This window comes from Solanum stenotomum, chromosome 1, assembly GCF_019186545.1.
Source record: "Solanum stenotomum isolate F172 chromosome 1, ASM1918654v1, whole genome shotgun sequence".
Classification (NCBI taxonomy): domain Eukaryota; kingdom Viridiplantae; phylum Streptophyta; class Magnoliopsida; order Solanales; family Solanaceae; genus Solanum; species Solanum stenotomum.
The window spans coordinates 57753855-57781726 of NC_064282.1; the positions used below are offsets into that span (position 1 = coordinate 57753855).

The window sequence follows — 27872 nt, forward strand, 5'->3', positions numbered from 1 at the left end:
TCATATGAACCGGTAGTAAGTGTCATGTTTTAACTAATATAAATTAGCCGTTGATGAAGCACCTGTCGTCTTCAAATCCTAGGTTTGCCTCTACAATATTACGGCTAAAGCTGTAATTCCAGCAAAATCAAAGAAAAACTTATCCAATTATAATTCAGCAGCATTCTCCTTCCAACAAAAGCAAAACAGCTCCAAGTCACTGTTATCTCCTGTATTAAGGTTAGCAAAACAGACACAGAAAAATAGATGAAACATATAGAAATAATAATCCGAGTCCACAGAACGCATTGTGTTTCCTTAAGAAATTTTAATCCCCTCAAGTACCCGATGTTGCAGATTAATTCGTCCCAAGATAAAATGGATTAACCTATTAGAGAAGTAGCGGTACCTCAAACTTCAATAATTTCAGCGAACGCAAGAACAGTAACGAGAGCACACACAGACTCAGTCGATCGACAATTTGTTTATGTAAGAAAATGTATGCAGAGAGGAAAAATTTCTAGTGAATAAAAAACGAAAAAGACCCCTTATTTATAGCCATTTGCAGCAAGGAACGCGTCTGTTCGGACAATGGTGTCTTTCCAGAACATTGTGTCTTTTTTGAGAAAAGTAACGCCTTTTCGGAAGGAACATGTCCCTTCAGAACGTTTTTATCGTTACACACGAATTTCAAATAAATTTCGTTACGCGAAATTAATCATGTTAATTAACTAACATTCTGAATTAATTTATAAGAGAAAGGAAATCAATTAATGAGATTGATTAAATAAATTTTATCCAAAAAATATTATCAATCAATCACATCATTTGCCAAATCCAAATCCAAAGCCGAGCGACAACGACGACGACGACGGCGCGAGGGGCACCTTCTTCTTAACCCTTTAAGAACTAAAGGAAGTGTTTCCTAATATAAGGACAACAAATTTCCTTTCTTCTACTAATATGGGATAAATGACTTTGCATTTGCTATTTGCAATGACTTTTCATTTTTCCTCCAAAATTGGTTCCCCCACATATCCATTTTCTCTTCTTATTTCCCATTCACACCTTACTAAAATCCAACAATCCCCCACATGAATGGGGAATGGCTATTGTTAAAACATATGCATGAAAAACTTGTGTGTCTCGTAAGTAAGGTTAATCGCATCTGAATAAGTAGGTTTCCCTGTAAACTTTCCATAGTGAACATATATCGGATATACTCGGTCAATCGGTAGATTTGATATCTTTGAACTGTCGAGCTTTGGTGTATACCTAGACAACATAAGTCACACAATCAACCCTTGAACTGTTTTTGGTTCTCATTGTTTTGTTCGTTTCAGCCATGAACACATCTCGGTTAATAAGTGCTTAAAAAACTGGCCTTACCGGATTCTCCTTGAAGCGGCTTACACTTCACACTTACATAGGTGGTTTCTAACTGTCTTATCCCATAGATACACCATTTGATATACCCTGTATCAAACTTAGAAACCATTAAAAAGTCCTTATGCCTTTATCCTGAACATTGTCTCATCATGAGAATGGACCATAAAATAAGTTTTGACAATGTTGAACCGTCATCTATGACTTTGTTTGATCTCCTTGAACCTAGATCTTGGGATCTCCAGTCTTCTAGGTAGAGTTGCCGCCACGATGACTTGTTCTCGGCCATAGTCCCATTCTCTTTGATGATCTCTCAACTCCCTCTCTAGTTAGGCCTTTTGTAAGTGGATCCGACACATTATCCTTTGACTTTACATAGTCAATTGTGATAATTCCACTAGAGAGTAGTTGTCTAACATAGTTGTGTCTTCGTCGTATGTACCAGCCCTTTCTATTGCAGCTTGACTATTGCAGTGTATGCATATAGGGTCCATTGGTTTAGGCCAAAACAAAATATCTTCTAAGAAATTCCGGAGCCATTCAACTTCTTCACCTGCCTTGTCTAAGGCGATGAATTCAGACTCCATTATATAGCTATCTATACATGTTTGTTTGGATGATTTCCAAGATATTTCTCCTTCACGAATAGTGTAAACATATCCACTCGTGGATTTTGTTTCAGTTGACCCAGTAATCCAATTTGCATCACTATATCCTTTAAGAACTGCTGGATATTTGTTGTAATGAAAAACATAGTTTTGAGTGTCATCTAAGTACCCCAAAACTCTCTTCATTGCCATCCAATGATTTTGATTGGGATTACTTGTGTATCGACTCAGTTTACTTATAGCGCAGGCTATGTCTGGTCGTGTACAATTCATGACATACATCAAACTTCCCAATACTCTGGCATAATCCATTTGAGACTGACTTTCACCTTTATTCTTAGCAAGATTAAGGTTCACATCAATTGGGGTTTTTGCCCTTCTGAAATTCACAAACTTGAACTTTTCAAGTACCTTTTGAATATCATGAGATTGAGACAATGCTAGACCGTTAGGAGTTTTGTGAATCTTAATTTCCAATATCAAATCGGCAACTCCTAAATCTTTCATATCAAACTTACTAGCTAGCATACGCTTAGTAGCTTTTATATTAGCAATGTCCTTGCTCATTATCAGCATGTCATCCACATATAGGCATATAATGACCTCCTTATTCGGAGTGTCTTTAATGTAGACACATTTATCACATTCATTGATCTTAAATCCATTTGACAACATGGTTTAATCAAACTTTACATGCCATTGTTTCGGTGCTTGTTTTAGTCCATAAAGTGACTTAACAAGTTTGCATACTTTCTTTTCTTTACCGGGAACTATGAAGCCCTTAGGCTGTTCCATGTAAATCTCTTCCTCCAGCTCTCCATTTAAGAAGGAGATTTTCACATCCATTTGATGGATTTCAAGATCGTATACTGCAGCCAGGGCAATTAATATCCGAATTGATGTAATCCTAGTCACTGGCGAGTATGTGTCAAAATAATCAAGACATTCTTTCTGTCTAAAGCCTTTGACAACAAGTCTTGCTTTATATTTGTCAACACTTCCATAATCTTTCATCTTCCTTTTGAAGATCCATTTCAAACCCAAGGGTTTGTTCCCTGGAGGAAGATCAACCAACTCCCAGGTATGATTGCTTAAGATTGATTCAATCTCACTATTGACAGCCTCCTTCCAAGAGGTTGAGTCGCTAGACAACATAGCTTCCTTGAATGTTTGAGGCTCACTTTCAAGAAGGAATGTTACAAAATCATATCCAAATGAAGTAGCTGTCCTTTGACATTTACTGCGCCTTGGGCTCTTTTCATTAGGTTCATTCTCTTTTGGTTCTTCTCGAGGTCGTTTAGAACCCCCACTAGATGACTCAAGTCTAGTTTTATACAGATAGATATGTTCAAAGAATTCAACATTATCTGAATTCATTACCGTATTGTCATGAATATCCAGATGTTCGGACTTATGAACCAAAAATTGACATGACTTACTATTTGTGGCATATCCAATGAATACACAATCCACCCCTATTTTCACCCTCTTAGGTATAGGAACCTGGACTTTGGCTAGACATCCCCACACTTTGAAATATTTCAAGTTGGGTGTTCTACCTTTCCATTTCTCATATGGGATAACATGTGTCTTGGTGTGAGGCACTCTATTGAGTATTCGATTTGCTGTAAGGATAGCTTCCCCCATAAGTTTTGTGGTAAACCTGAACTGATAAGTAAGGCATTCATCATTTCCTTTAAAGTTCGGTTTTTTCTTTCCGCAATTCCATAAGATTGAGGAGAGTAAGGTGCAGTAGTTTGATGGATGATTCCATTTTCCAAACATATTTCTGCAAATGGAGATTCATATTCTCCACCTCTATCACTTCTGATCATTTTGATCCTTTTATCCAACTGATTTTCAACTTCAGTTTTATATTGCCGGAGTGCATCTATTACTTCATCCTTACTATTTAGCAAATATACATAACAATATCTAGTGCAATCGTCAATAAAAGTTATGAAATACTTTTTCCCACCACGTGATGGTGTTGACTTCATGTTACAAATGTTAGTGTGAATCAGTTCTAAGGGATATAAATTCCTTTCAACAGATTTATAAGGATGCTTAACATACTTAGATTCAACGCAAACTTGACATTTTGATTTATTGCACTCAAATTTAGGCAAAACATTTAAGTTAATCAGTTTTTAGAAGGTTTTGTTATTAACGTGTCCCAAATGTTCATGCCATAAACATTTAGACTCAAGCAAGTAAGAAGAAGCAGAATTTTTATTCATATCAACTGCAATTACATTGAGTTTGAAGAGGCCTTCAGTGAGGTAACCTTTTCCTACATACATCTCATTCTTACTTACTATAACTTTATCAGAAACAAATACACATTTGAATCCGTTCTTAGTCAGAACTGGTATAGAGACTAAATTCTTTCGCAATTTCGGAACATACAAGACCCTGTTCAAAGTCACCACCTTGCCCGATAACATTTTCAAGTGGACCTTGCCAGTTACTTCAACCTTTGCAGTAGCGGAGTTCGCCATAAATAACTTCTCGTCTGCTGGTGTTGGAGTATATGATGCAAATAATTCTTTGTTGGCACAAACATGACATGAGGTACCATAATCTATCCACCATTCTCTTGGATTTCCAACCAAGTTGCATTCTGAAAGCATTTGCTTGATCCTTCTTCTTGTCCTTTTTGGGACCCCGACATTCAGTAGCCCTATGACCATGTTTGCCACAATTGAAGTATCTTTCATTGAATTTCTTCTTAGGAGGATTGCTTTATGGACCAGATGCTTTCTTTCTTTTCTTTGATTTTGTGGGATCTTCTTCAACAATATTAACTCCAGATATTGCTGAATTACCACGCGACCTTTTTTCTGCAGCCTTGTTATCCTTTTCGATTCTCTGCCTTACCATGAGATCTTCAACAGTCATCTCCTTGCATTTATGTTTTAAGTAGTTTTTGAAGTCCTTCCACAACGGAGGTAACTTCTCAATAATGGCCGCCATTTGAAAAACATCATTGACAATCAATCCTACATTAAAGATTATGTAAGTATTAAGAGTAGACTTAATATTTTCAACATAGGCATTAAATAAATTTATACCTTCAGCAAGGAGATCATGGATTATGACCTGCACTTCTTGAACTTGGGTGACGACAGTCTTACTGTCTATCATCTTATAGTCCAAAAACTTTGCCACAATGAACTTCTTCATTCCAACATCCTCTGTTTTGTACTTCTTTTCTAAAGCATCCCAGAGTTCTTTTGAGGTCTTGACATTATTGTATACATTGTATAGATCTTCTTGCAGGCCACTCAGAATATAATTTTTACACAAAAAATCTGAATGTGTCCATGCTTTTGTCACCAAGAATCATTCTTCGGTCGGAGTTTCATCCGACATAACAGGAACATTCTCATTAATGAACCTCTGCAGACTCAACGTAGTCAGATAGAAGAACATCTTCTGCTGCCATCTCTTGAAGTCGACTCCAGAAAACTTTGCAGGTTTCTTAGCCGGGGCAAGGGCAACATTTGAACGATTGTGTGCAACCAATGTTGTTGCAGCACTTACTGTTCCAACATTTACTTGACTTGAATTTGTCATTTTTCTGTCACAAATGACTGACAATTTTAGTATGTGAAATACTAACAGTAAAGAATAAATCCTTACACAACCTGTTTCTGATTTAACGATAAAATTTTTATGTTCTTTTAATCGTTAATCGAATGAATTTTAAAAATTCAAACGGAGTAGAAAACCAGAAAGGTTTTGAATCTCCAGAAACCTCAAATACAAAAACTGTTAAATTTCTTAAGCTTGTTATTTCCTGTATTAAGGTTAGCAAAATAGAAACAGAAAAATAGATGAAACAGATAGAAATAATAATCCGAGTCCACAAAATTCACTGTGTTTCCTTAAGAAATTTAATCCTCTCAAGTACCCGAGGTTGCAGATTAATTCCTCCCAAGATAAAACAGATTAACCTATTAGAGAAGTAGCGGTACCTCAAACTTCAATAATTTCAGTGAACGCAAGAACAGTAACGAGAACACACATAGACTCAGGCGATCGACAATTTGTTTATGTAAGAAAATGTATGCAGAGAGGAAACATTTTCAGTCAATGAAAAATGAAAAAGACCTCTTATTTATAGCCATTTGTAGCAAGGAATGCGTCTGTTCGGACAATGGTGTCTTTCCAGAACGTTGTGTCTTTTTTGGGAAAAGTAACGCCTTTTCAGAAGGAACAAGTCCCTTCAGAACGTTTTTACCGTTACACGTGAATTTCAAATAAATTCCGTTATGCGAAATTAATTATGTTAATTAACTAACATTCTATAAGAGAAAGGAAATCAATTAATGAGATTGATTAAATAAATTTTGTCCAAAAAATATTATCAATAAAATCATTTGCCTAATCCGAAGCCGAGCGAGCGACGATGACTGCGCGAGGGGGCACCTTCTTTTTAACCCTTTAAGAACTAAATGAAATGTTTCCTAATATAAGGACAACAATTTTCTTTTCTTCTACCAATATGGGAGAAATGACTTTTCATTTGCAATTTGCAATGACTTTTCATTTTCCCTCCAAAATTGGTTCCCCCACATTTCCATTTTCTCTTCTTATTTCCCATTCACACCTTGCTAAAACCAACAGTCACAGTAAATACAACACCAAGCTTCCAATTGGATAAGTTAAAACACTATATTAATTTCATACATGAATAATTTATTTCTTATCCAGCTATCGTGAATAATTTATTTCTTATCCAGCTACCAGACGATTCAATTTTAAGTCTAGTAATTAAAACGAGAAAAATGAACTACATGTCTTTCATAAATATATATATATTCTCACTTGATTATGATTACTTTATTTATATTCTCGCTCAACCCAACCAGTCCGTGTTCACATTATTATCATTGCTACATCAACAACGAATATATACATGTGTCACTTATACATATTTTTCTCATTTGATTACGGTTAACTAATTTATATTCTCACTTCAATTTAATACTTTAGTAAATTAGTACGGTTTCGTGTCAAACAATATTATGGGAAAACAATTTCACTAGCAACACATTTACTTTAAAAGTGTAATGTGATGTTTCCATAGAAAATTGCATGTTCATATCATAAACATCTTCTAGTTATATTTAGTAGGGTTTCTTAAATTGAACATTTTTATAGTTGTATGTTGTGCTTTGTATTGACAATCATTTAGCAAGAGCAGAACATACAACACACCCTGCATCTAAAATAATTTGTTGTAACCGAATCTTCGGATCTATCCTTATTTTCAACTCCTGGAAGCATTTCATTGATCACTACGCCTTCCTTGTCTTTGTTTTTGCTGGCGAGCATAAGTTTTTATAAGCACGTTTTGACTCAATCAGTTTACACCATATATGACGATGGATTATGCTTTGAGGAACAACAATGAGTAGTAGCTCAATACAAACAGAAAAGACTCTTTTTTGGAGGGGGACTGATATTGTTTTTGGAGGGTTCTTTACTTGTAACAAAAGGATTCTTCATGTGTGGATATCCCTCTTTCACCTCTAAAGTTACTTTCATATTGTTTGACCATCAAGCATTACCTAAACACTAGGTGATGATATAACTTTTTGTTTCCCACCCAGTGTCTGGTACCTGCATTGGAGCTTGACTATTTCGAAATTCGCGCTGTGTAGGGCTCCATCCGGAGAGAAGCACTCCTTACCAAGGATTTTTCCATACTCATGGCTCGAATCCAAGACCTCTGGTTAAGGTTAAGAGAGTAGCAGGTTCATCTACTACACCCCATCCTTTGGTGGTACTTTCTCTAACTTTTTAATACTTCTTTCTATGGCCGGCTTTAGATAATCATCCCTTAGCACTTAAAAAAAGAAACTGGCAATTGTATATGGTTATATATATATGTAGAGCTTAAAAGCAAAAATTCCCTTGGCTCACCAAAACAGTCTAGGGTCCAGAAATAAGCAAAATTTTTGGTGGTGGGGACTTCTTTTCTTTTTTTCCACTTAGCTATAGATGATTATGACTTGTTAAAGTTAACCAAGAAGCAAAAACTCTCCCTTGAAAAGGAGATTCTTTTCCTGTCCCACAACTTCATGCCTTTTAAATATTCCTTTCCATGCACAAAATGATGCCATCCATATATTGATTCCCTCCATTCTCAACATTTAATCTCTCTATACATTCATCTCTCTTTCTTCCCCTCTTTTTCCAGAAATGGCACAACAGATGGAGGTAAGCCTTGCTTCTACTTCCATATCGACAAGTCTTTGGAGAAATCGAACATCATATTCATGTGGAGCATATTGTTTTTTTAATTATGTTTATGCTTTTTCATGCAGAAACCTAGAGTCACAGAGATACAGGTGAGAATGGACTGCAATGGTTGTGTGCAAAAGATCAAGAAGGCTCTACATAGCGTCCATGGTGAGTAAGTGATGCATAAAGTACTAATTCAGTGCTAATTCTTTCTTGATCTCCTCTTGAACATGTTATGATAGTCTATGCGTATTTCTACAGGTATTCATGATCTTTATATAGATTTTCCTCAGCAAAAGATTACTATAGTAGGATCGGCAGATCCTGAGAAAATAGTGAAGGCGATTAAGAAGACAAGAAAGAGTGCCATTGTTTGTTCCCACATAGAACAAGCAGACCCTCCAACAGAGCCAGAGGAAGCTGAACCAGCTGAGAGTGAAGCACCCACCCCTGAATCCAGCAATCCTCCAACAGAAGCTCCACCAGCTGAAGAGCCACCCCACGAACCGCCAAAAGATCCACCAACACAAGAAAATCAACCAGCAGAGGAGAAACAAACACATGAGGTTGCTGACAACGCCAAAACCCAATCAGGCCAACCCTCTAAACCAAGAGATGTTGAAGAGGTTCATGTAATTTACCACTATCCACCAGACTATGGTTACAGATACAACTTTAGCCAGGGAATGAGTAGTCCTGAGCCACCTAGGGATCACGGATACCGATACAACTATGGTCAGAATGTGATCCATGAGCCACCCCGGGACCATCGTTTCAGCAGATACAACTATGGTCAGAGTATGAGCCAAGAGGCACCCAGGGACCATGCCTACAACAGATACAACTATGGCCAGAGCATGAGCTATGAGCCTCCTAGGGACCATAGTTACAGATATCACTATGGCCAGAGCATGATCCATGAGCCTCCCCAAGGAGACTCTGGTTTCAGAAATAATCACACTCGTCCTATCGGTCCGGAATTCAGACCTGAGATGCCACCACCAGGTCAACCACAAGGAGACTCTGGTTTCAGAAATAATCACACTCGTCCTATCGGTCCAGAATTCAGACCTGAGGTGCCACCACCAGGTCAACCACCGGTTTATGCGACTCACAGCTACAATAGCTATCAGCCATCACCCTATGTGACTGGATATGAATACATCAGGTCACCACCAAGATACACACAATATACTAGGCCAGAGCATTACTCTGAGGACTATCACTATGGAAACAACAGCAATGGAACAATCAGCTCAGTATTCAGTGATGAAAATCCAAATGCATGCACAATAGCATAGGAAGGGTGAGCAAAATGGGTTCCAAGGGAAGCAAGTAATTTTTTTGTTTCACCTGTATGAAAGAAAGATGCCTAACTAATTCCAGATGATTCGTAAAGTAACTCTCAATAAACAAAAATAAAGCAAACATTTGTAAATGTTGAGAGAAATGAGATTCTTGACTTCAAAAGGTAAAGGGAATATATCCTCCACTCCACCTCTACAAGGCTAATTCAGACCACCTTGCATTCATTTTCTGAAGAAGAATACTAATAAATCTACTTTATTCTTGGAATTTATTCCTCAGCTTTACCGTTAGCCATCCTTTATGCTTGAAAGTTAATCATCATTTTCTGCCAAAGTACAGAAAGTTGAAATGGAGAAATAAAGGAATTTGGTACTTCTGTAATCTTTGCATAACAAGTTTTTTAAATTAATTCCCATTGAATGACTCAACCTATTATCGGCTTTGTGCAATCTGAGCAATTACTTATCCTTCTAAACATATTTCTTTAGGCAGGGAAATGCAGACAGCAATTACCAGATAACAGCACCTTCTTTGGAGAAAAAAAAATTGTTCATCTAAAACATCTAAAACTTACACATGCCAACTTATTTTCTCAATGATGTAAAATTCCTTGCACAATGGAATAATTCAATGTGGAGTCAATTAAGAACAGACAAGGGCAGCAAGAAATCCATACAGATGATACAAATTAGGTGGGGTTAAAACTGAGATTTCCCCGTAAAAATGATACTTGGATTAATATGAATTTTCGCCCTAAGATCATTTAGTTGGAGTGTAACATATACCATCAACAAGGAGATGATGTTGAATACATAGCAGATGAATATGAATGAAAGAACTAGATGATTTTATTGATGAGTTCCAAGGCATAGACTTGGGTGGCTTTGATTCAGATGTAGATGAGTTGTAAGGCATAAACTTAAATGACTTTGATTTGGATATAGATGAGTTCCTAAGTGTAGACTTAGGTGGTTTTGATTCAGATGTAGATGAGTATGACTATATGAATAGAAAAATGCAAGATATTTCGGCTGTTGATGTAAGGAAGGGCAAAGATATTCAAGGGACCCTTTGGAAAAGGGTTACCACAACCAGGGAGTAGACAAAGAAAACTACAACCCTATCATAACTATGAAAATATTCCTCAATCTAGTGAGATATCAGAAAAGGAGTGCAAAACCACAAACAAAAACGGTTTATACTATGATTTCAGATGAAATGCAAGATCGGTTACATCAACGTTCTCTTACCCTAGCTGAGGAATTTGGTTTGGACACTTTCTAATCATGATGTGCACCTGATATCTCATTTTTCTATCATTCATTGGCCTGCGCGAAAACTTAAAATCTCAATTCATCAAGGCATGTAGTGCCACTCGAGAAACATCGTGAAAGCCTTTCAGAGGGATTTATGGAGACCCGAGTTAGCAGTCTTGTTGTGTAAGATAAGTTGCTTGTTACTAGTGGATTACACGGAGAACTTATCGTCAAGTATTTAGATAAGCTTGGAGTTTTCTTTTGTTCTCGCCGACGTATGCCGATGATGACATTACCACTACTATTGAGTCAACGACAATGCCAGTGGTGCACTTTATTTTATAGCTTCAAATAATGATTCTGGAGTTAGAGAAATTTCAACTATCTAACCATTTCCATTTTCCCTAGCTAGTGAATTATACATCAATCAGCCCTGATGGCAATCTCGAACTCTAGGATGGCATCACTGGCCAGGGAAATTGGAATTGGTTAGATAGTTGAAATTTCTCAAAATCAAAATCTCTAACTCCAGAATCATTATTTGAAGCTATAAAATTGCACCACTGATAGTATTAGTGATCTCGATAGCAGTGGCAATGGCATCATTGTCATACGTCGGCCGAAAACAAAAGGAAACTCTAGGCTTATCTAAATACTTGATGATTAGTTCCCCTTGCAATCCACAAGCAACAAGCAACTTATCTGCCACAGCAAAAGTGTTTACTTGGGTCTCAATAAATCCCTCTGAAAGATTTTTAGGATGTTTCTCAAGTGATGCTACATGCTCAAATAAATTGACAGTTTCAGTTTTTGCACAGGTCAATGATGACCAATGAATGACTGAAAAAAGAGACATCAGGTACACATCAATGTTTGAAGATGCTCAGACCAAATTCCTCAGTTGGGGAGAGATAATGTTGTTGTGATGGGTCATGCATTCCATCTGAAATCATATTATAAACCGTATTTCTTTATAGTTTTGCACTCCTTTTCTGATGTCTCACCAGATTGAGGAGTATTTTCATAGTTCTGATAGCATTGTAATTTTCTTTGCCTAGTTGTCTCTTTGGTTGTGGTAACCCTTTCCCAAGGGATCCCTTGAATATCTTTGCCCTTCCTTACATCAACAACCAAAATATCTTACATCAACAACTCATCTGCATCTGAATCAAAGCCACCTAAGTCTACGCTTAGGAACTCATCTACATCCAAATCAAAGTCATCCAAGTTTATGCCTTGCAACTCACCTACATCCGAATCAAAGCCACCCAAGTCTATGCCTTGGAACTCATCTATAAAATCATCTAGTTCTTCCATTTCATATCCATTTACTACGTAATCAACATCATCTCCTTGTTGATGGGACATGTTACACTCCAACTAAATGATCTTGGGGAGAAAATTTAGGATGCCTTTTTTTTGCCCGTTGATCACGATAGGTTTTTTGGTTGACTCCAAGAATGGAAAGGTTGTTTCTCTTTTGTGTGGACATGTGGACTAATCATTTGCATCAGCGTGGCATCCTAATCGCCTTACATTTGCAATTGGGAACCAAGATAAAGCGTGCAAAATATGGAATATTTAGAGCTTGTCCAAGTCAGTCACTACTTTGAAGGTAACTTTGGAGCTATTCGGCCAATCCACTACACGTTGGCAGATCTATGGGTATGATAGAGCCTGTAAAATTTGTCCACATTTTGTGTATAATATGGAAATCATAGTATAAACAAGCACCTATCCTAGAAAGTCACCAAAAACTGAAGCACAGTGATTTGTCTACCTGGGTTTCCTTCCCTTGAATATGGGGTTCATGCAGATGTCATTGGCTCTACTTTTGTTAATATAACCATTAGCCAGATGAGCGACATATATTGGTCATAGCCGCTTGTCAGCAACGCAAGCTCTTTGATTCTCTACCAGGATCGTAGAAACTCTGATATAATATGAGAAATATTGGAGAAAATATTATTGAATTGTATACCTACATTATTACATTAAGACCTTATTTTTAGATAAATGTTACATTAGACTCTTTTCTCAACTAGGACACTACAGTACAATACTTTTCCAAGTATGATTTTATATTTTTATTTTTATTTTTATTTTATGACTGTTATGTTCCAACCCGCTTTCTAGAACTTCGACCAAATCCATGGGATACCTACCACCTCCCCCCAACAGCAGGTATCAAGTAACTCTATGTACCAGGGCTTGGACAAATGGGAAGAATCACCTAGTGTATTTGTCTCTGCTAAGTTTTGAACCTGAGACCTAGGGTTCTCAACCACTTCATTGATCACTAGGCCACACCCTTGGGTGCCATGTAGGATTTTATATACTAATCCATTTGCAAGTAAGAGGTTTTTGCTATAAAGGAGACCACACTCAGTTTTATCGTTCAAATGACCAGAGATCGTCTAGCTTACAAATAGCACGATAAAACAAATATGAACCTAAATATAATCCATTTCTACCTTTAGAGTGCTCACATTATTAAATCAAAGCATGAGTAGTTGAGTCGTTGCCCAAACTCAAGGAGGATACTAAGTGTGCGATTCCACACGCCAATGTTAAGGGACTCTATATTAGTACTAAAAGACACTCTTGATATCTCATCGAAGAAATCAATTTCTTGTCCACCTCAAATCCACATTTTACATAAAAAAATATGGAAAAATTCTACAGGCTCTGCCATACCCATAAATCTGCCATCAGACGTGTAACGGATTGACCGAATAGCTCCAAGGTTACCCTTCAAAAGAGTGATTTAGTTGGACAAGTTTCGAATATCCTATATACCGCATGATTTATCTTAGTTCTGAGTTACAAATGTTAGGCCATCAGGATGCCAGGCTGATGCAAATGAGTAGTCCACATAGCATAAACAAGAAACCTACCCTAGAAAGTCACCAGAAATTGACGCATGGTGATTTGTCTGGCTAAGTTTTCTTCCCCTAAAAATGGGGTTCATGCATTTATCTTTGGCCTTACTTTTGTTTACATAACCATTGGCCAAATGGGTGACATATATTGTTCATAGCCGCCACCGCCTGTCAGCAGCGAAAGCTCTTTGATTCTCTACCAGTATCATAGAAGGTTCGTTACAATGTGAGAAATATTGGAGTAAAATATTATTGAATTGTGTATCTATATTATTACATTAAGACCCTATTTATAGATACTACATTAGATTCCTTTTCCAACTAGGACACTACATTACAATCCTTTTCCAGTAGGGTTCTATATTTTTTTTATAACCGTGGTGTTCAAACTAGCTTTCGTGCATCTCAACTAATTGCATAGGATACCTTCTACCTTCCACCAGCAACAGGTATTAGGTAACTCTTTCAACCAACCTAGGGTTCTCAACCACTTCATTGACCACTAGGCCATACCCTTGGATGCCAAGTAAAATTCTATATAGTAATCCTTTCCCAAGTAGGACTATTCTTGCTCTTGTTCCTATTCTAACAGTGTTTTGGAGAGAAAATAATAAACATAGAAAAGTTAAAATCTAATAATTTGTAAACTCCGGCCTATATATAATTGAATGAAAATGATGTACCGTCTAGAAAAGCCTAGAAGAAGGTGACTCATGCAGACAATTGACTCCTTTCCAATAAAATAGAATAGCCAAACTAGCCCAGCTAGCTGGTCGATCTCAGAGATCTTATTGACCGGCAAACCGAAGACGGACGACCATAGGTGTCCGGTGATGTAAAAGATATGTTGGTAGCTAGCCAACTCTTCTTTCTAACGGGGTTAGGGCGTGACCTACAAAATGGAAATAGTGAGGCATGGATCTCATATAATGGGAAGTTCAAAGATGGACGCGCGGTTCGGCATGAAATCATAAAGGTTTGAGGACCCATTGGTCAAAGGAAAGGGAAAGACCTACTTCCAAAATGAAGTTGTATGAAGTGAGAGTGTTATGTACGGTTCCTTTATGAAGGGTATGATACCACCACCTATCATGCCCGACAAGTGGTCCACGAAGTTGTATCACTACTCACCTGGTCTATGCACATTGCTCTCTCCAGAAGGTTGGTCGCCTATCTTAGATCTTCCCCTTTCCAAAAAGATCTCAGGCTCAATCTAGAGTTTTGTATATAAGATGTACCATCACATCTTTGATGGGAATCTATTTCATACCCTATTTGGTATTGTTCCATCCGAGCTCCTACTCCTAGAGCACTATATAAATCAACCTGTTAAAGACCCTGAATGGGTGGAATTTGTACAACCAGACCTATAAACCCAAGGACTTTCAACTAGGCATTACGAAGTCATGGTGCACAATTTTTGGGAAACAAACTTTTATTTTTCAACTCGTGACCAGATTTCCTCTCTCTTGACAAGAGAACAATAACTAGTGATAGTGAACTCCAGATTTCTAATGAATTCTCATCTGGTCACGTAATTTGCACTTTCACTAGTAGTAAAGTAGCGATGAGAAGTGAAGAAAGTTCCTTCACACATTTGAGATGAAAAATATAACATTCAACACAAAAGCACTAGAGTCAGAGCACTGATTAAAAAGAATGTACTAGTGTCAAAGCATGGATCACAAGCTCCAAAAATGACGATTAGCCCCAATATAGCAAGGATCTGATAGCAACAGAGAATCTCAAATTACAGTTTTCTTTAATCTAGGAACAAATCCAGCATGGAGTAACTAGTTTTATTTGTAGTTCTAACCTATAAGATTCTTCTTCTTAGGGAAATGACAAATTGTCTTGCAATCAAAATAAGCAACCACCGCAAGTTCAAAAACAAGGTGTTGGATATAGTACAGACTACAGACACAAAAGAACAGTGTGCCAACAAAACCAAGTGATCACAAAGTTTGGGCCAATGTTAAGTGATACCATTGTGCACATTGGACTTAATTTCAGTCTTGACATCAACCTGATCAAGAATCTTAGGCAAGGGAAGTGAAGCCCCCTCAACATTTGCACGATCGAGGGTGGTAACTGTTCAATGCAAAAAAGAAATGTTAGGACACACTAGTATCACAATGCAAATTGCCATCATGGTACAGACTGTCCTCACAGAAATTTTTTTTCCTCAAATCTTTATGATTCTTAACCTTTAAAATGTTAAAGCAAATAACAATTTTTCCTTCCTTCCAAAAGAAATAGATGATCGAAAAAGTAAACAAGTTGCACTCCAATTTATCAAATGTAACTCCATGACGTTGTCTCAGTAAGAAAAATATGTTGAAACATCTCAAACATCACTTATAGCTATGCATATCAAATAAACACCCAAATCATACAAAATTTAGAGCTAAAAGATTACGCAAAGGGGGAAGAATAGATAAAAAACAACATAATGGCACAGGACGACTATTATCTGAAGCTTTAGGACAATTTTTCTTTAGTAATTAATATGGCATAGTGAATGCAGAAAGGGACCTATAGGATCAATCCATTGAATTCATGTCTTCAAGAGTAATAGTAGCTTCACCCCACAGAAACACAAAAATGTTAGTCTCAGAACATCACCTTTCAACCAACCCAAAAAATCAAATTTGGATTCGTCTAGACTCTATACACTGAGCTCTTGAGAGCTCCGTAAATTCTACAGCTTTCCATTTAGGGTGATGGATAGCCTCCATCGTTTCAGCCCATTCTTTCCATTTCATTTGTTGACCCCTCCATCAATTGCAACCATGTAAGGAGACTTTAAATGAAATGGAAAGAATGGGTTGAAACAATGGAGGCTATCGATCACCCTGTATGGAAAGCTGAAAGAATTTACGGAGCTGTCAAGAGTTCAGTGTATAGAGTCCAGATGGATCAAAATTTGATTTTTGGGTTGGTAGAAAGGTGGTGTTCTGAGAGTTGACACTTTTGTGTTTCCGTGGGGTGAAGCTAATGTTACCCTTGAAGACCTGAATTCAATGGATTGAGCCTATTTTTATCCGAGACAATTGAAAATAATAAAATTTCATACGGACCATGACAAGGCTTGAATAGTGATTTAAACACAAAATATAGTAATATCAATTCCCAAACCAAATAAACTCTCACAGAGAGCTTTCCCACATAGCGCTTCCAAATTAAACAACTCCAAACGCTGGAAAACAATTGAAACCAACAAACCTAACCAGAAATAGATAAACAAAAAATCTAAGCAGACCTTGGTACAAAATATTGAAGCAACAGAGACAAATAGGGATTGGAGCAGCAGTGGATCCAACACAACAACTGGAAGAGTGAATAGAGTAAACTGATGTTGCAATTAAGAAATTGCAGATCTGCACAGATTCCAAATAAGATTGCAAAATAATCGAGATCCGGTCTACAAAAGAAAAAAAATATCTAAAAGATCTTCGCCCTTTGCCGAAGGTGAGGGAAACTGGTAACTCATGGATGAGTGACCCAAAGTAGAGAAAAAAAGAAGAAAAGAAACGAAACCTTAACTTGGCTATGATACCAATTCATAAGGTATGAAGAATAATTTGTATATTACTCAAAGAGAACAAGGATATAAATACAAGAAGAGAACAAACTAACTATGATGACTAAATATTCAAATCCCTAAAATTCAGCTATATTATCTATATCATTAATATTCAGATTTTGTAACACTTATAATACGGAGAAAATAAGTTAGGGTGGGAGTACTAGGTAGAAATTAGCCATGTGGAAAGAAGTGAAAATGCATTAAAATTTGGGAGGTGATAGAAAATTTTCTGATATGACAGAAGATTTCAGAAACATTTACATCACCATACCAAATTTGTCAATAGCAATTTATACATATTTGGAACAACAATTTGATTGTCAAATACGGGATTTAACAATCTCAAGTTTCTACATATAAATTATACAAGATAGGGTAGGAAAACGCAAAGGAGGAGAGAATGTTACCCGTGACTCTGAGTGTTGGATACTTGTTTAGATTTGCGAGATCGACTGAAGGGTAGAAGGATCCCATCAAGTGAACTTTTTAATCTGATATCTGCCCCAGGCTGCTCTATAACTTTTCTAATGATGTTTTTTTATCAACATTCCATATGCAACAAACATATGACAACAACCAGACGGGCCGATTGATTGCAATTTTGCTGAAAAACTTTATGTGTGGCTTCTTTCTGTTTCTTCAGTATTTTCTCATCTAAAGATGCACATATTTTTGTTGGCTTTGAATTGTGAAATTTCTTAAAACTCTTTCCATGCCATAAGTAGCAAACACCAATTTCTGAAATGGACAAAACACCAAAACTCGCATCATTTTCATCTCAAATTTTAATGTTGTAACAATCCAAAAAGACAACTGGGTGATCCATTGCAAGAAACCAGTGTGCTGATTTCTTTTCACTACCATCTAACTTCCAAACTGCTACATGTCGGTCACTAACAACAAAAGAAAGAACATGTCTCCCATCTTCAGAGAAAACCATACACAAACACCTCCCTAATAAAAAAGGAGAAAAGAAATAAGATGACTCACAACTCACAAGAATGGCTACATAGAAGTCTTCTGCAGTTGTGTTGACTTCACTTAATCAAGAAGTAAATGCATCAAAAAGGAAAGCATACAAAAATAGAACAAAAGATGTGTACCACTCTTATGTTTCTAGGACTCTTAAAAATGTTGACAGGTGTGAGTTAGATACTCCGGAAGTCGTGCATCATTGGAGGATCCTACACAGGTGTGGCAACTTTTTGGAGAGTCTAAGAAACATAGTAACACTCACAGGGTGGCTTGAAATTTTGGAGCTTTTTATCATCCAAACAAGAGAAAATCTTCAAGTAAGAAGTTGTTGGTGCTAATATTTTCCCATCTGGCTAGACAGAAACCCTCAAGAGGAACCAGTTTCAGCAGAAACAAATTAAGCATTGAATGTCGGTTGCTACAAGGAGAAAACCACTACAGGAATGCTAACACAACGTAGAGGGTGAATAGGACACAAATGGAGCAGCACAATGAAATGTATTCAGAACATATAGTGATAAAATATGACATGAGAAAAATCTTGCTAACTCTTAGCAAAGGGGATCTAGTATCATTGTTGGGAGTACCCATTTTGCATTATAGAAACTACATAAGGGGTCAAAGATGTCAATCGTTCAGTTACTAATCCAGATTGACTAAATGCAAGATTCTCAAAATGTAGCCATCATCGAAGACAATGAACATGTATAGATATAAACCTGATGAAATGGATAAAGATGATATTGCTTAAGTGGAAGCTTTAAACTTGTGCAGTAAGTTCCTCGACATGGAATCAATTTTGCAAACCAGTCCATCAGCACCAGCCGTTTAAATGAATGAAACATGTGAAGAAAGATGGCATTCCCTTCAAGCGCAGGTGCAAGCTCAAGTGCAGTCAGTTCAACAATCTCTGTTGTTCTGCGAAGTCTGTGGAGGTGATAATTCAACAAATATGCGTGGAGATAACCTAGAATCCGTACATTTTTGTGGGAAACGCAAGTAGAGGTACAGAAAACCAAAATTTCATGAACAACATCAGCTCGATTAGAGGAACCACCTAAATTTCTCATGGGGTGGATACCAAATCAAAACAAATACAGGCCACAGGGCCAAAAACAACACTATAAGCAGAATCAGGGTAATATCATTCAGGGGTCAGATTGTCGGAGTGCGGAATTTCAGCCCAAAGTGTGTTGAATTCTCGCCCAACAATGGCTGAAAATCACAATAATATAGAGCCCAAATATAAGATGAGGTCATGACTCATGTGGGCTTTGGGTGCAAATTTGCCAATTTTCTCCTTATTCCTGTTAGCTAATTTTAGGAAGAAGTTTGATATTTTTTTAAAATATATTTTTCCTAGTTTGAAGTTTCCTAGTTTAAAAGTTTTCTAATTAAAAGAAGGATTTCAATCTCATGCTATCTAGAATAGGTTTCTCCTATATGTAGGGGTTGATTTTGTTATTTTCAAAAGATACGATTAATATTATTTGAGGGGTTTCCCTCCTTTACACTTTTGTGTATGGTGACTATGAATTTATTTTACAACATTATAAGAAACGATTCTTTAAAGGTAAGTTAAATTTTTAACTTTATATCTTTGTTTCTATTAAAGTAATTAAAGAAGGTAATTAGTCTTGTATTAATCGTTGTCTCTAATTTCTTTGAAATAGGGGTCTACATCACTTTTGATCTAAGTTCTTGAATTGACTTTATTAGTATCATAATTAGTTTTAGTCCTCTAATTTTGAATACTAAAATAATTTAAGTTCCTAACACTTCATTTTGAAATTTGAGAATTTTATTCTCAAATTTTACATATCTTTCAATTCTTATCTTTAATCTTTGTATTTTCCCTTTTCGATTCTTATCTTTAATCTTTGTATTTTCCCTTTTACATTCTTTTCCTGTTTATTCAAGTAACCCAATTTTTATAATTTAACCCTAGGGTTTCTCTATAAATATTCACCTAGTCATTTATAATATGGGTTCCACAATTCCTGATTAACACTCAATACTTACAATTTTTCATAAGTTTAAACTATAAAGCTTTTTGTTCTCAAGTTTACTTAAGTTACATTGTTTCTAAGAAACAACTCAGGCTCATAATCTAGATTCTACGTTCAACTATTTATTATTGTTCTTGCACTCATTTATCGTTCCGTTATTTTCATCTATTTTATTATAAGATCAATTTTATCCGTATGGTTTTAAACCACCCTTAGAAATTCAATTATATTTTCCCTTTTCAATTCTTTTCTTTAATCTTTGTATTTTCCCTTTTACATTTTTTTCTTGTTTATTCAAGTAACCCAATTTTTATAATTGAACCCTAAGGTTTCTCTATAAATATTCACCTAGTCATTTATAATATGGGTTCCACAATTCCTGATTAACACTCAATACTTACAATTTTTCATAAGCTTAAACTATAAAGCTTTTTGTTCTCAAGTTTACTTGAGCTACTTTGTTCCTAAGCAACAACACAAGCTCATAATCTAGATTCTACGTTCAGCTATTTATTATTGTTCTTGCAATCATTTATCGTTCCGTTATTGTCATCTATTTAATTATAAGGCCAATTTTATCTGTATGCCTTTAAAAAACCCTTAGAAATTTAATTGTCCCATTTTACAGTAAAGAACATCATACAAAATGAAAAAAGAAGAACTAAAATGCACAACATATACATGCATGAAACAAAGTTCATAACTTTCCTTCCCCAAATTCTAAGTTGTTAGGTGTAAACTAAATTTATGATAACTTCTCCCCTCGCCGCCCTCTCTCACACTCGAGGTAATGCTGAAAGATACGGTTTTTGTTTGACACTTTTCCCTCATCAACAATCAATTTCACTAACTTTTGGAGGTAAATATGACAACATTAATTCTTTTTCCTTAAAGTAAAAGTTGAATAGCCGGAAACTATATGAAAAGTATAATTCGCTACAATTATTCACGTACGAAAAAATGGTGAAACTAATTAATTAATACGAGTGAAAATTCAATTGAGGGAAAAATATTAACTTGACACGGCCATCACCAGAACTGATAGCAAAGAAGTCGAAAGAGGGATTGAAACAACTCAAGATGTCCCTAATATTTGATGTTCCCATTGTTGAAATGAAGCTTAGGTTAAGAACTTTGGCTTGTGGTGGCATGTTGGACGGTGGAAAACAAGGGTGGCAGCTGAAAAGAGAAATAGCAAAGTTTTATACTTGCGCGCTGAAATAATGTTGCTTCAAATTTAATATTTATATTTTGGTTTGTGTGTGTGGTTGGGTGAGGGCCGGAGGGGTTGTGTTTTATTTATGTACCTAACTCTTGTTTAGTCATGGATTTCAAAATTGAAATTTGAAATTTGAGTTTTTCAAATTGAGGTTTTGTGAACGGAAGTTTCGAAAATTCTAACACAGGTTTGACCTAATTTTTGGGAACTTGAAAATATTTGAAGTCCAGATTTTCAAAATCTAATCAAATTGCACGGCCAAACATATATTTGAAGATGACTTTTCAAAATTTACAAATACTATATCATGGGATAGAGGAGGTGATCTTATTTATGCCGAGGCCAAGAACATGGGATAGCTACAACTATGGAGGCATAGGTGAGAGCAGTCTGGGAAGCTCTACGATTTTGCATCAGGAAAAATATGAATCATGTTCATCTCAAAACTGATTCCCTAGTTTTGAAAAACATGATCACTAGGAGTTGGAAAATACCTTGTGAGTTAGCAGTAATGATGGAGGAAATACATGAGATGGTGGTGAAAATCAAAGTACAAGTTTCACATATTTTTAGAGAAGCAAACCAATTGGCAGACTACATAGCAAATTTAGCAATAAATAAAGAAGAAATAAAGACATTTCAGAATTTTATTCAGTTACCAAGTTTGGGAAGAAGGATTCTTAACATAGATAAACAACATATCCCTTCAGTTCGCATCAAGAAAAAGAGAATTAACAATAACAACAGTGGACATCATGCTTAGTTATAGATCAGAAGACACATTGTTCCACAACTATGATATTTAGAAGTTAGATATTAGCTATGTTGGGAGCAATAAAGTTGTTAAGGAACCTATCCTATTTCTAAGCTATGAAATCCAGCAAAAAGGGACACAGGGACCAGCAAAAAGTGAGAGTATAGAGGCCAAATCTGATTTCAAAACAAACTTCCAGCAAAAAAGAAAGATGAAGCGAGGGAGCTACATGATCTTCATCTATTCTGTTTAACCGACAAAATAGAGAGAATCAAAATAGGAATCAAAGCAACAAGGAAGATGGTAATAGCGAGTCACTTACACAGATTTGCATAGAGGAAGCACAAGGCACATACTCTCTTTCAAGTTCTTCACAAACTCAAGCTTTCTATCCGGACAACACACCTACAAAGAAGACATTGTCAGCTGCGAAGAAGGAGCAAGAACTCAACATGGAAAGAACGAGCCATATCTTTGAGAGATAATATTTCCAGCATTCATCACAAGTCGAACATGAATGATGTTTATCACCCAAAGAAGGAGGAACATCAAGTCGGAGCTAAAGGGGAACAATGACATACGTTGGGAAAGAGGCGAGCTGAGAAAGAGGAGAGGAAGAGAAAGAAAGGAGAAAAGGATAGCTCATTTAGGAAACCCTAGTGTTAGGGTAGCGTCTTTATTCACTTGGTTTTGCCAAATTGGGCCTATAAGGTTGAACCTTTTGTTAATGATGTTTGGCCCAATTATTTAATAAATAAGATGGATCTTGAGTCCAAATTTAAATTTAAAAAAGACACTACAATAAATCTGATGCTTAGCCACAAAATGTTTAGCTGCGATAAAAATATTTGTCACCAATTATATGCCTTTTGTGACAAATTGTCTTGCAATCAAAATAAGCAACCACCGCAAGTTCAAAAACAAGGTGTTGGATATAGTACATACTACAGACACAAAAGAACAGTGTGCCAACAAAACCAAGTGATCACAAAGTTTGGGCCAATGTTAAGTGATACCTTTGCTCAGATTGGACTTAATTTCAATCTTGACTACAACCTGATGAATAATCTTAGGCAACGGAAGTAAAGCCCCCTCAACATTTGCACGATTGAGGGTGTCACGACCCAAGGGTACCCCCTAGACGTAACATGGCATACAATGCCCCTAAAGGCATCATGTAAGCCACTTAGCATATCATCACATAAGTAAAGAACTATAAAAAGTAAAATACATTTCAAGTCTTAAGAAGTTTTCATAAAAGTTAAGTGGAAGTCTATACTTATCTGATAATGCCATCTATTACAGTACGCGTCTCAAAATCGGGTTACACCGCTTAACAACATAGTTCTCAAATGAAAGTACAAGAATTAAACTAGAAAATCATCATCAGTTCTCGAACCATGAGGACTCACCAATAAGCAAGGAGAATAGTCAATCCAAGCTTCAACCTAGAAGGATATCACCTAAAGAACCGGGACCTACACTTATAGAAAATGTTAAAGAAATATGGGTTAGTACAAAAATGCACTAAGTATGATAGCCATGCATGAAAACCTTGAAACATGCTAAAAATGGACATTTTAATCGAAAACTATGCACTTTACCAAGTTTAAGAATCATCATGAAAATAAGTGCAAAGGCATAAGACACAAGTATATTTAACATATTAACCATCATACCATAATGGAAACATACCATAAATACCCTCAAAGCATCCTTGTGCAATGTAAGAATAAGATCCCATACTCCAACCCACACTAAGGAAAGCTTATTGAGTAACTATAATACATAACTCATATTCTAGTAAATTTTATCATAGTGGGATCAGTTTGAACCGACATAGACCATGAGAGCTTAATCATGGAATCCAGTCCAAAAAGGGGTTGTCTTACTTGCCTAAGGTAGAAATTTACTTTTAGTTTAGGTGGATCCACTAGCTAAAGACCTATGTGGGAACATAGTTTACGGGATAAGGAGATTGCTTCTAGAAACCCGGACTCAACTAAGGTAGAAGGTTTCCATCTCATGAGATATCTACTTTGGGAACCCGGACTCAACTAGTGTAAAGGAAACCCATTTGGGAAGCCGAACTCAACTATCGTATAAGCTTCCATCTCATATTCATATCCACTCAGTGCTAAGCATTAATTCCCATTGAGTTCACATTAAGTATTGACTTAAGTTTACAATTATGGAAGAATGTCTTGACACTCTATCCAACAAACCCATGCTAAAGCTCCTAGATTCAATAGGTGAGACTAGCCTTCAAGCCTTAGAATCATTACATGTGACAAACCTTTCACATTATATGATATTCATACCTAAGTGTGTACATGAGGATAATCATCCAATCAACACAACATTTAGATTATAATATATTCACTTTACTCTCAAAGCAATCTAATTGTATACACACAAGTCTCATACACATAGCTAATTCTTATGTTTTTTCCCTTCAAGGGCTATAGATCACATTCAACCAATCTTATCTAGAATTACTACATTAGACATGGATGATAACATGATACACATAACTAAACTACTACAAATATAATCCTATAATATTCACCTTACTACAATTCACCCACACCACAAAGTCATAAATTAGGGTTATGGGGAATTCATGGATTCATGGGAGATTTTATCATAAAACCACCATAAAACAGAAATTCAATCATAATATACGATAAATAAATCTTTAAAACATTTTAAGAAAATATCCATGACTTGGAGTGAAAATCCTAGGTTTTTGGAGAATCTACTACTTTGGAATTGAAAGTTTGAGGGCTTCATGGATGAAAGCATTCCATGAATCAACACTACCATACCTTAGGTGATTAAATCCAACAAAAATCTTGTGAAAAAGCCTCCTTCTTTAAGCCCTAACTTGATCTTCTTCTTCTTCTTCTTCTTTGGGGTTCTAGAGAGAAGATTTTTGGAGAGGATTTGATTTTGATTAGGGATTTAGGAATATGATTTTAGATGGGTTAATTTAGGTGGGAAAAAAAATACTTATATAGGTGTTTAAAATAGGCTTAAAACGACGCCACATAACCACTAATTAAAAAGGAAATCCCCAAAAGACCCCTAGACTTAACTTCCAAAAGGCAGTTTCAGGTGTGACCTACGACCGAGGACCCACGGTCCGTGAGTGGACTCACGTGGTGTCCTGCAGGTCAGTGTACCACTCATCTGCAACTTGTTTTTGGGGGGCTTGACCCACGACCCCCACCTACGGGGCGTGGATGGACCTACGGGGCATAGGTTGCTCTTGTGGGTCACTTCCCAGGCAGCCTTCTAGGCCTTTTCCTCAAGGACCCATGGTTGGTCCTTGGGGTTTAGGCCTTTACATTTTAACTCTAAAGCATGAAATTTTAAGGTACGTGAAGGTACGTTTAAGGCTCTAACTGTAATGTCAAGATCTAGCTTAGCCTACTAGTTTTATGTTAGATATTAGTTTAGTCTATCATTTTCAGAAATGTTACATTATCTCCTCTTTGGGAGCATTCGTCCTCGAATTATAGTCTAAGCACTTTACGGATTGAAAGACTCAAGACTAGCAACCCATTATACATGAAACATCAAAATAATGCACAATTCAAATGAGGAAACATCAACTCCATCTCAAAATATAATCAATGCAATAAAAGGGAGTAGGAACTACATCTAAAACCCAATATGCATGAAAGTCAATATTTCTCATATTCCTAGGAGGAACTCACTTCTCTAACAAAATAATTCTCAACACAACATCATGGAGCCAATATGCCAATACTCTCAAAAGTATACTAAAGCATGTTCATCGACACATCTCATGAAGTCAAATAGGCAACTTATACTAAATGCACAACAACATGAGGAACATAAATAATGAAGAAAACTCATTTTATTACTAAACATGAGTTTCATCAAGAACATGCATAACATAAGGAAATCATGGAAAACACACAATTTACACATGACTTCCAAAACAAGGAAATTCTAGAGGAACTACTTACCTCAAGCTTGAATAGGAGTAGAAGGAAAGAGATGAGGGTATCGGGACTTCATTTCGGCCTCGGCCTCCAAAGTAGCACCTCAACTAAATGATTTCTCCATAAAACCTTAATGGAAGGTACTTCCTTGTTTCTCAACCTCTTGACTTGCCGGTCAAGGATCTCTATTGGAACCTCTTCATAGGAAAGACTTTCATCAACTCCCAACCCTTCAAGAGGAATAATGGACACCGGGTCCCTAATAAACTTTTTAAGCATAGAAACATTAAATACCGGGTGAACCAGGGCCAACTCATTTGGCAAGTCCAACTCACAGGCAACTTTCCCAATACGCTTCAAAATTTGATATAGGCCTACATACCGGGGACTAAGTTTCCCTTTCTTGCCAAACCTCATCACACCTTTCATGGGTGAGATTTTCAAATAGACCAATCACTAATTTCAAATTCTAAATCCCATCTCCTCGCATCGGTATACGACTTTTGCCTACTTTGAGCTGTTCTCAACCTTTCTCGAATGAGCCAAACTTTCTTAATAGCTTCATAAACTGATTCGGAACCAATAAGAGCAATATCACCTACCTCAAACCAACCAACCGGAGACCTACGTATCCTACCATACAAAGCTTCAAAAGGAGCCATACTGATACTTGAGTGGTGACTATTATTATAGGCAAACTCTATCAAGGGTAAGTGGTCATCCCAATTACCTTTAAAATCTATAACACACACCCTAAACATGTCCTCTAAAGTTTGAATGGTGCGTTCCACTTGACCATCCGTTTGAGGGTGAAAAGCAGTGCTAAGCTTCACCTTAGTACCAAACCCTTTTTGGAATGACCTCCAAAAGTGAGATGTAAATTGAGTACCCCGATCCGAAATGATAGATAGAGGAACTCCATGCAACTTCACTATCTCCCTTATATGAAACTTGGCATAGTCTTCCACCGAGTGAGATACCTTAACGGGAATAAAATGGGCTTATTTTGTCATCCTATCAACAATGACTCAAATAGAATCATGTTGCCTTCAAGTACGAGGAAAACCCACAATAAAATCCATATTCACCTCTTCCCATCCTTAAGAGAATCTACTAGTTGGACACCTAGTCGAGCCAATCTATGCACCTCACGAACCAATTCTTTCTTTTCATCCTCTATATGAGCCACACTACCCATGGATAATCTACTAAGTTCATCCGCTACAACATTAGTTTTGTCGAGGTGGTAAAGGACATTCATGTCATAATCCTTCAAACGTTCCAACCACCTTCTTTGTCGGTGGTTCAAGTCTTTTTGGCTAAACACATATTGAAGACTTTTGTGATCGGTGAAAACATCTACATGGACCCCATACAAGTAATGTCTCCATATTCTCAAAGCAAACACAACCGCCGCTAATTCAAGATCATGGGTCGGGTAATTCTTCTCATGTACTTTGAGTTGCCTTGAAGCATAGGCAATGACCTTACCATGTTGCATGAGCACACATCCCAACCCCACTTTCGAGGCGTCACAATATACCATAAACCCATCGGTACCCTCCGATAAAGTCAACACCAGAGCGAAAGTAGGTCTATCTTTCAACTCTTGAAAGCTTTCTCACAAGCCTCCGACCACTCAAACTTAGCTTTCTTTTGAGTCAAAGCCGTCAACGGA

The 27872-nt window shown here is 36.6% G+C and overlaps 2 protein-coding genes and 4 pseudogenes across 4 annotated transcripts; 2 read left to right on the top strand and 4 right to left on the bottom strand.

Annotated features, from left to right (window-relative positions):
• Positions 1-43: 43 nt before the first annotated feature.
• LOC125854722 (uncharacterized) lies at positions 44-5552 on the bottom strand. The gene is made up of 5 exons (XM_049534305.1): positions 5374-5552; positions 5048-5259; positions 4802-4975; positions 4383-4656; positions 44-110 (listed from the first exon to the last, which is right to left on the bottom strand). The coding sequence occupies exons 1-5, from the start codon at positions 5550-5552 to the stop codon at positions 44-46; spliced, it is 906 nt and encodes a 301-aa protein (XP_049390262.1).
• A 2553-nt stretch (positions 5553-8105) lies between these two features.
• On the top strand, positions 8106-9807 carry LOC125853807 (early nodulin-75-like). Of its 3 annotated transcripts, XM_049533558.1 has the most exons (4): positions 8114-8204; positions 8312-8396; positions 8490-9215; positions 9300-9807. In XM_049533558.1, exons 1-4 carry the CDS (start codon positions 8187-8189, stop codon positions 9527-9529), a joined length of 1059 nt encoding a protein of 352 aa, XP_049389515.1. In that variant the 5' UTR covers positions 8114-8186; the 3' UTR covers positions 9530-9807. The 3 variants fall into 3 exon arrangements, with proteins under 3 accessions (XP_049389513.1, XP_049389515.1, XP_049389514.1); XM_049533556.1 differs by having other exon boundaries at positions 8106-8204; positions 8490-9807; XM_049533557.1 differs by having other exon boundaries at positions 8143-8204; positions 8312-8400; positions 8490-9807.
• On the top strand, positions 9678-11248 carry LOC125854731 (uncharacterized; annotated as a pseudogene).
• On the bottom strand, positions 11245-12160 carry LOC125854743 (uncharacterized; annotated as a pseudogene).
• Positions 12161-15649: 3489 nt separating this feature from the next.
• LOC125854753 (uncharacterized) lies at positions 15650-21353 on the bottom strand (annotated as a pseudogene).
• Positions 21354-23225: 1872 nt separating this feature from the next.
• Positions 23226-27872, bottom strand: part of LOC125854763 (uncharacterized) — a 153476-nt pseudogene continuing 148829 nt past the window's right edge.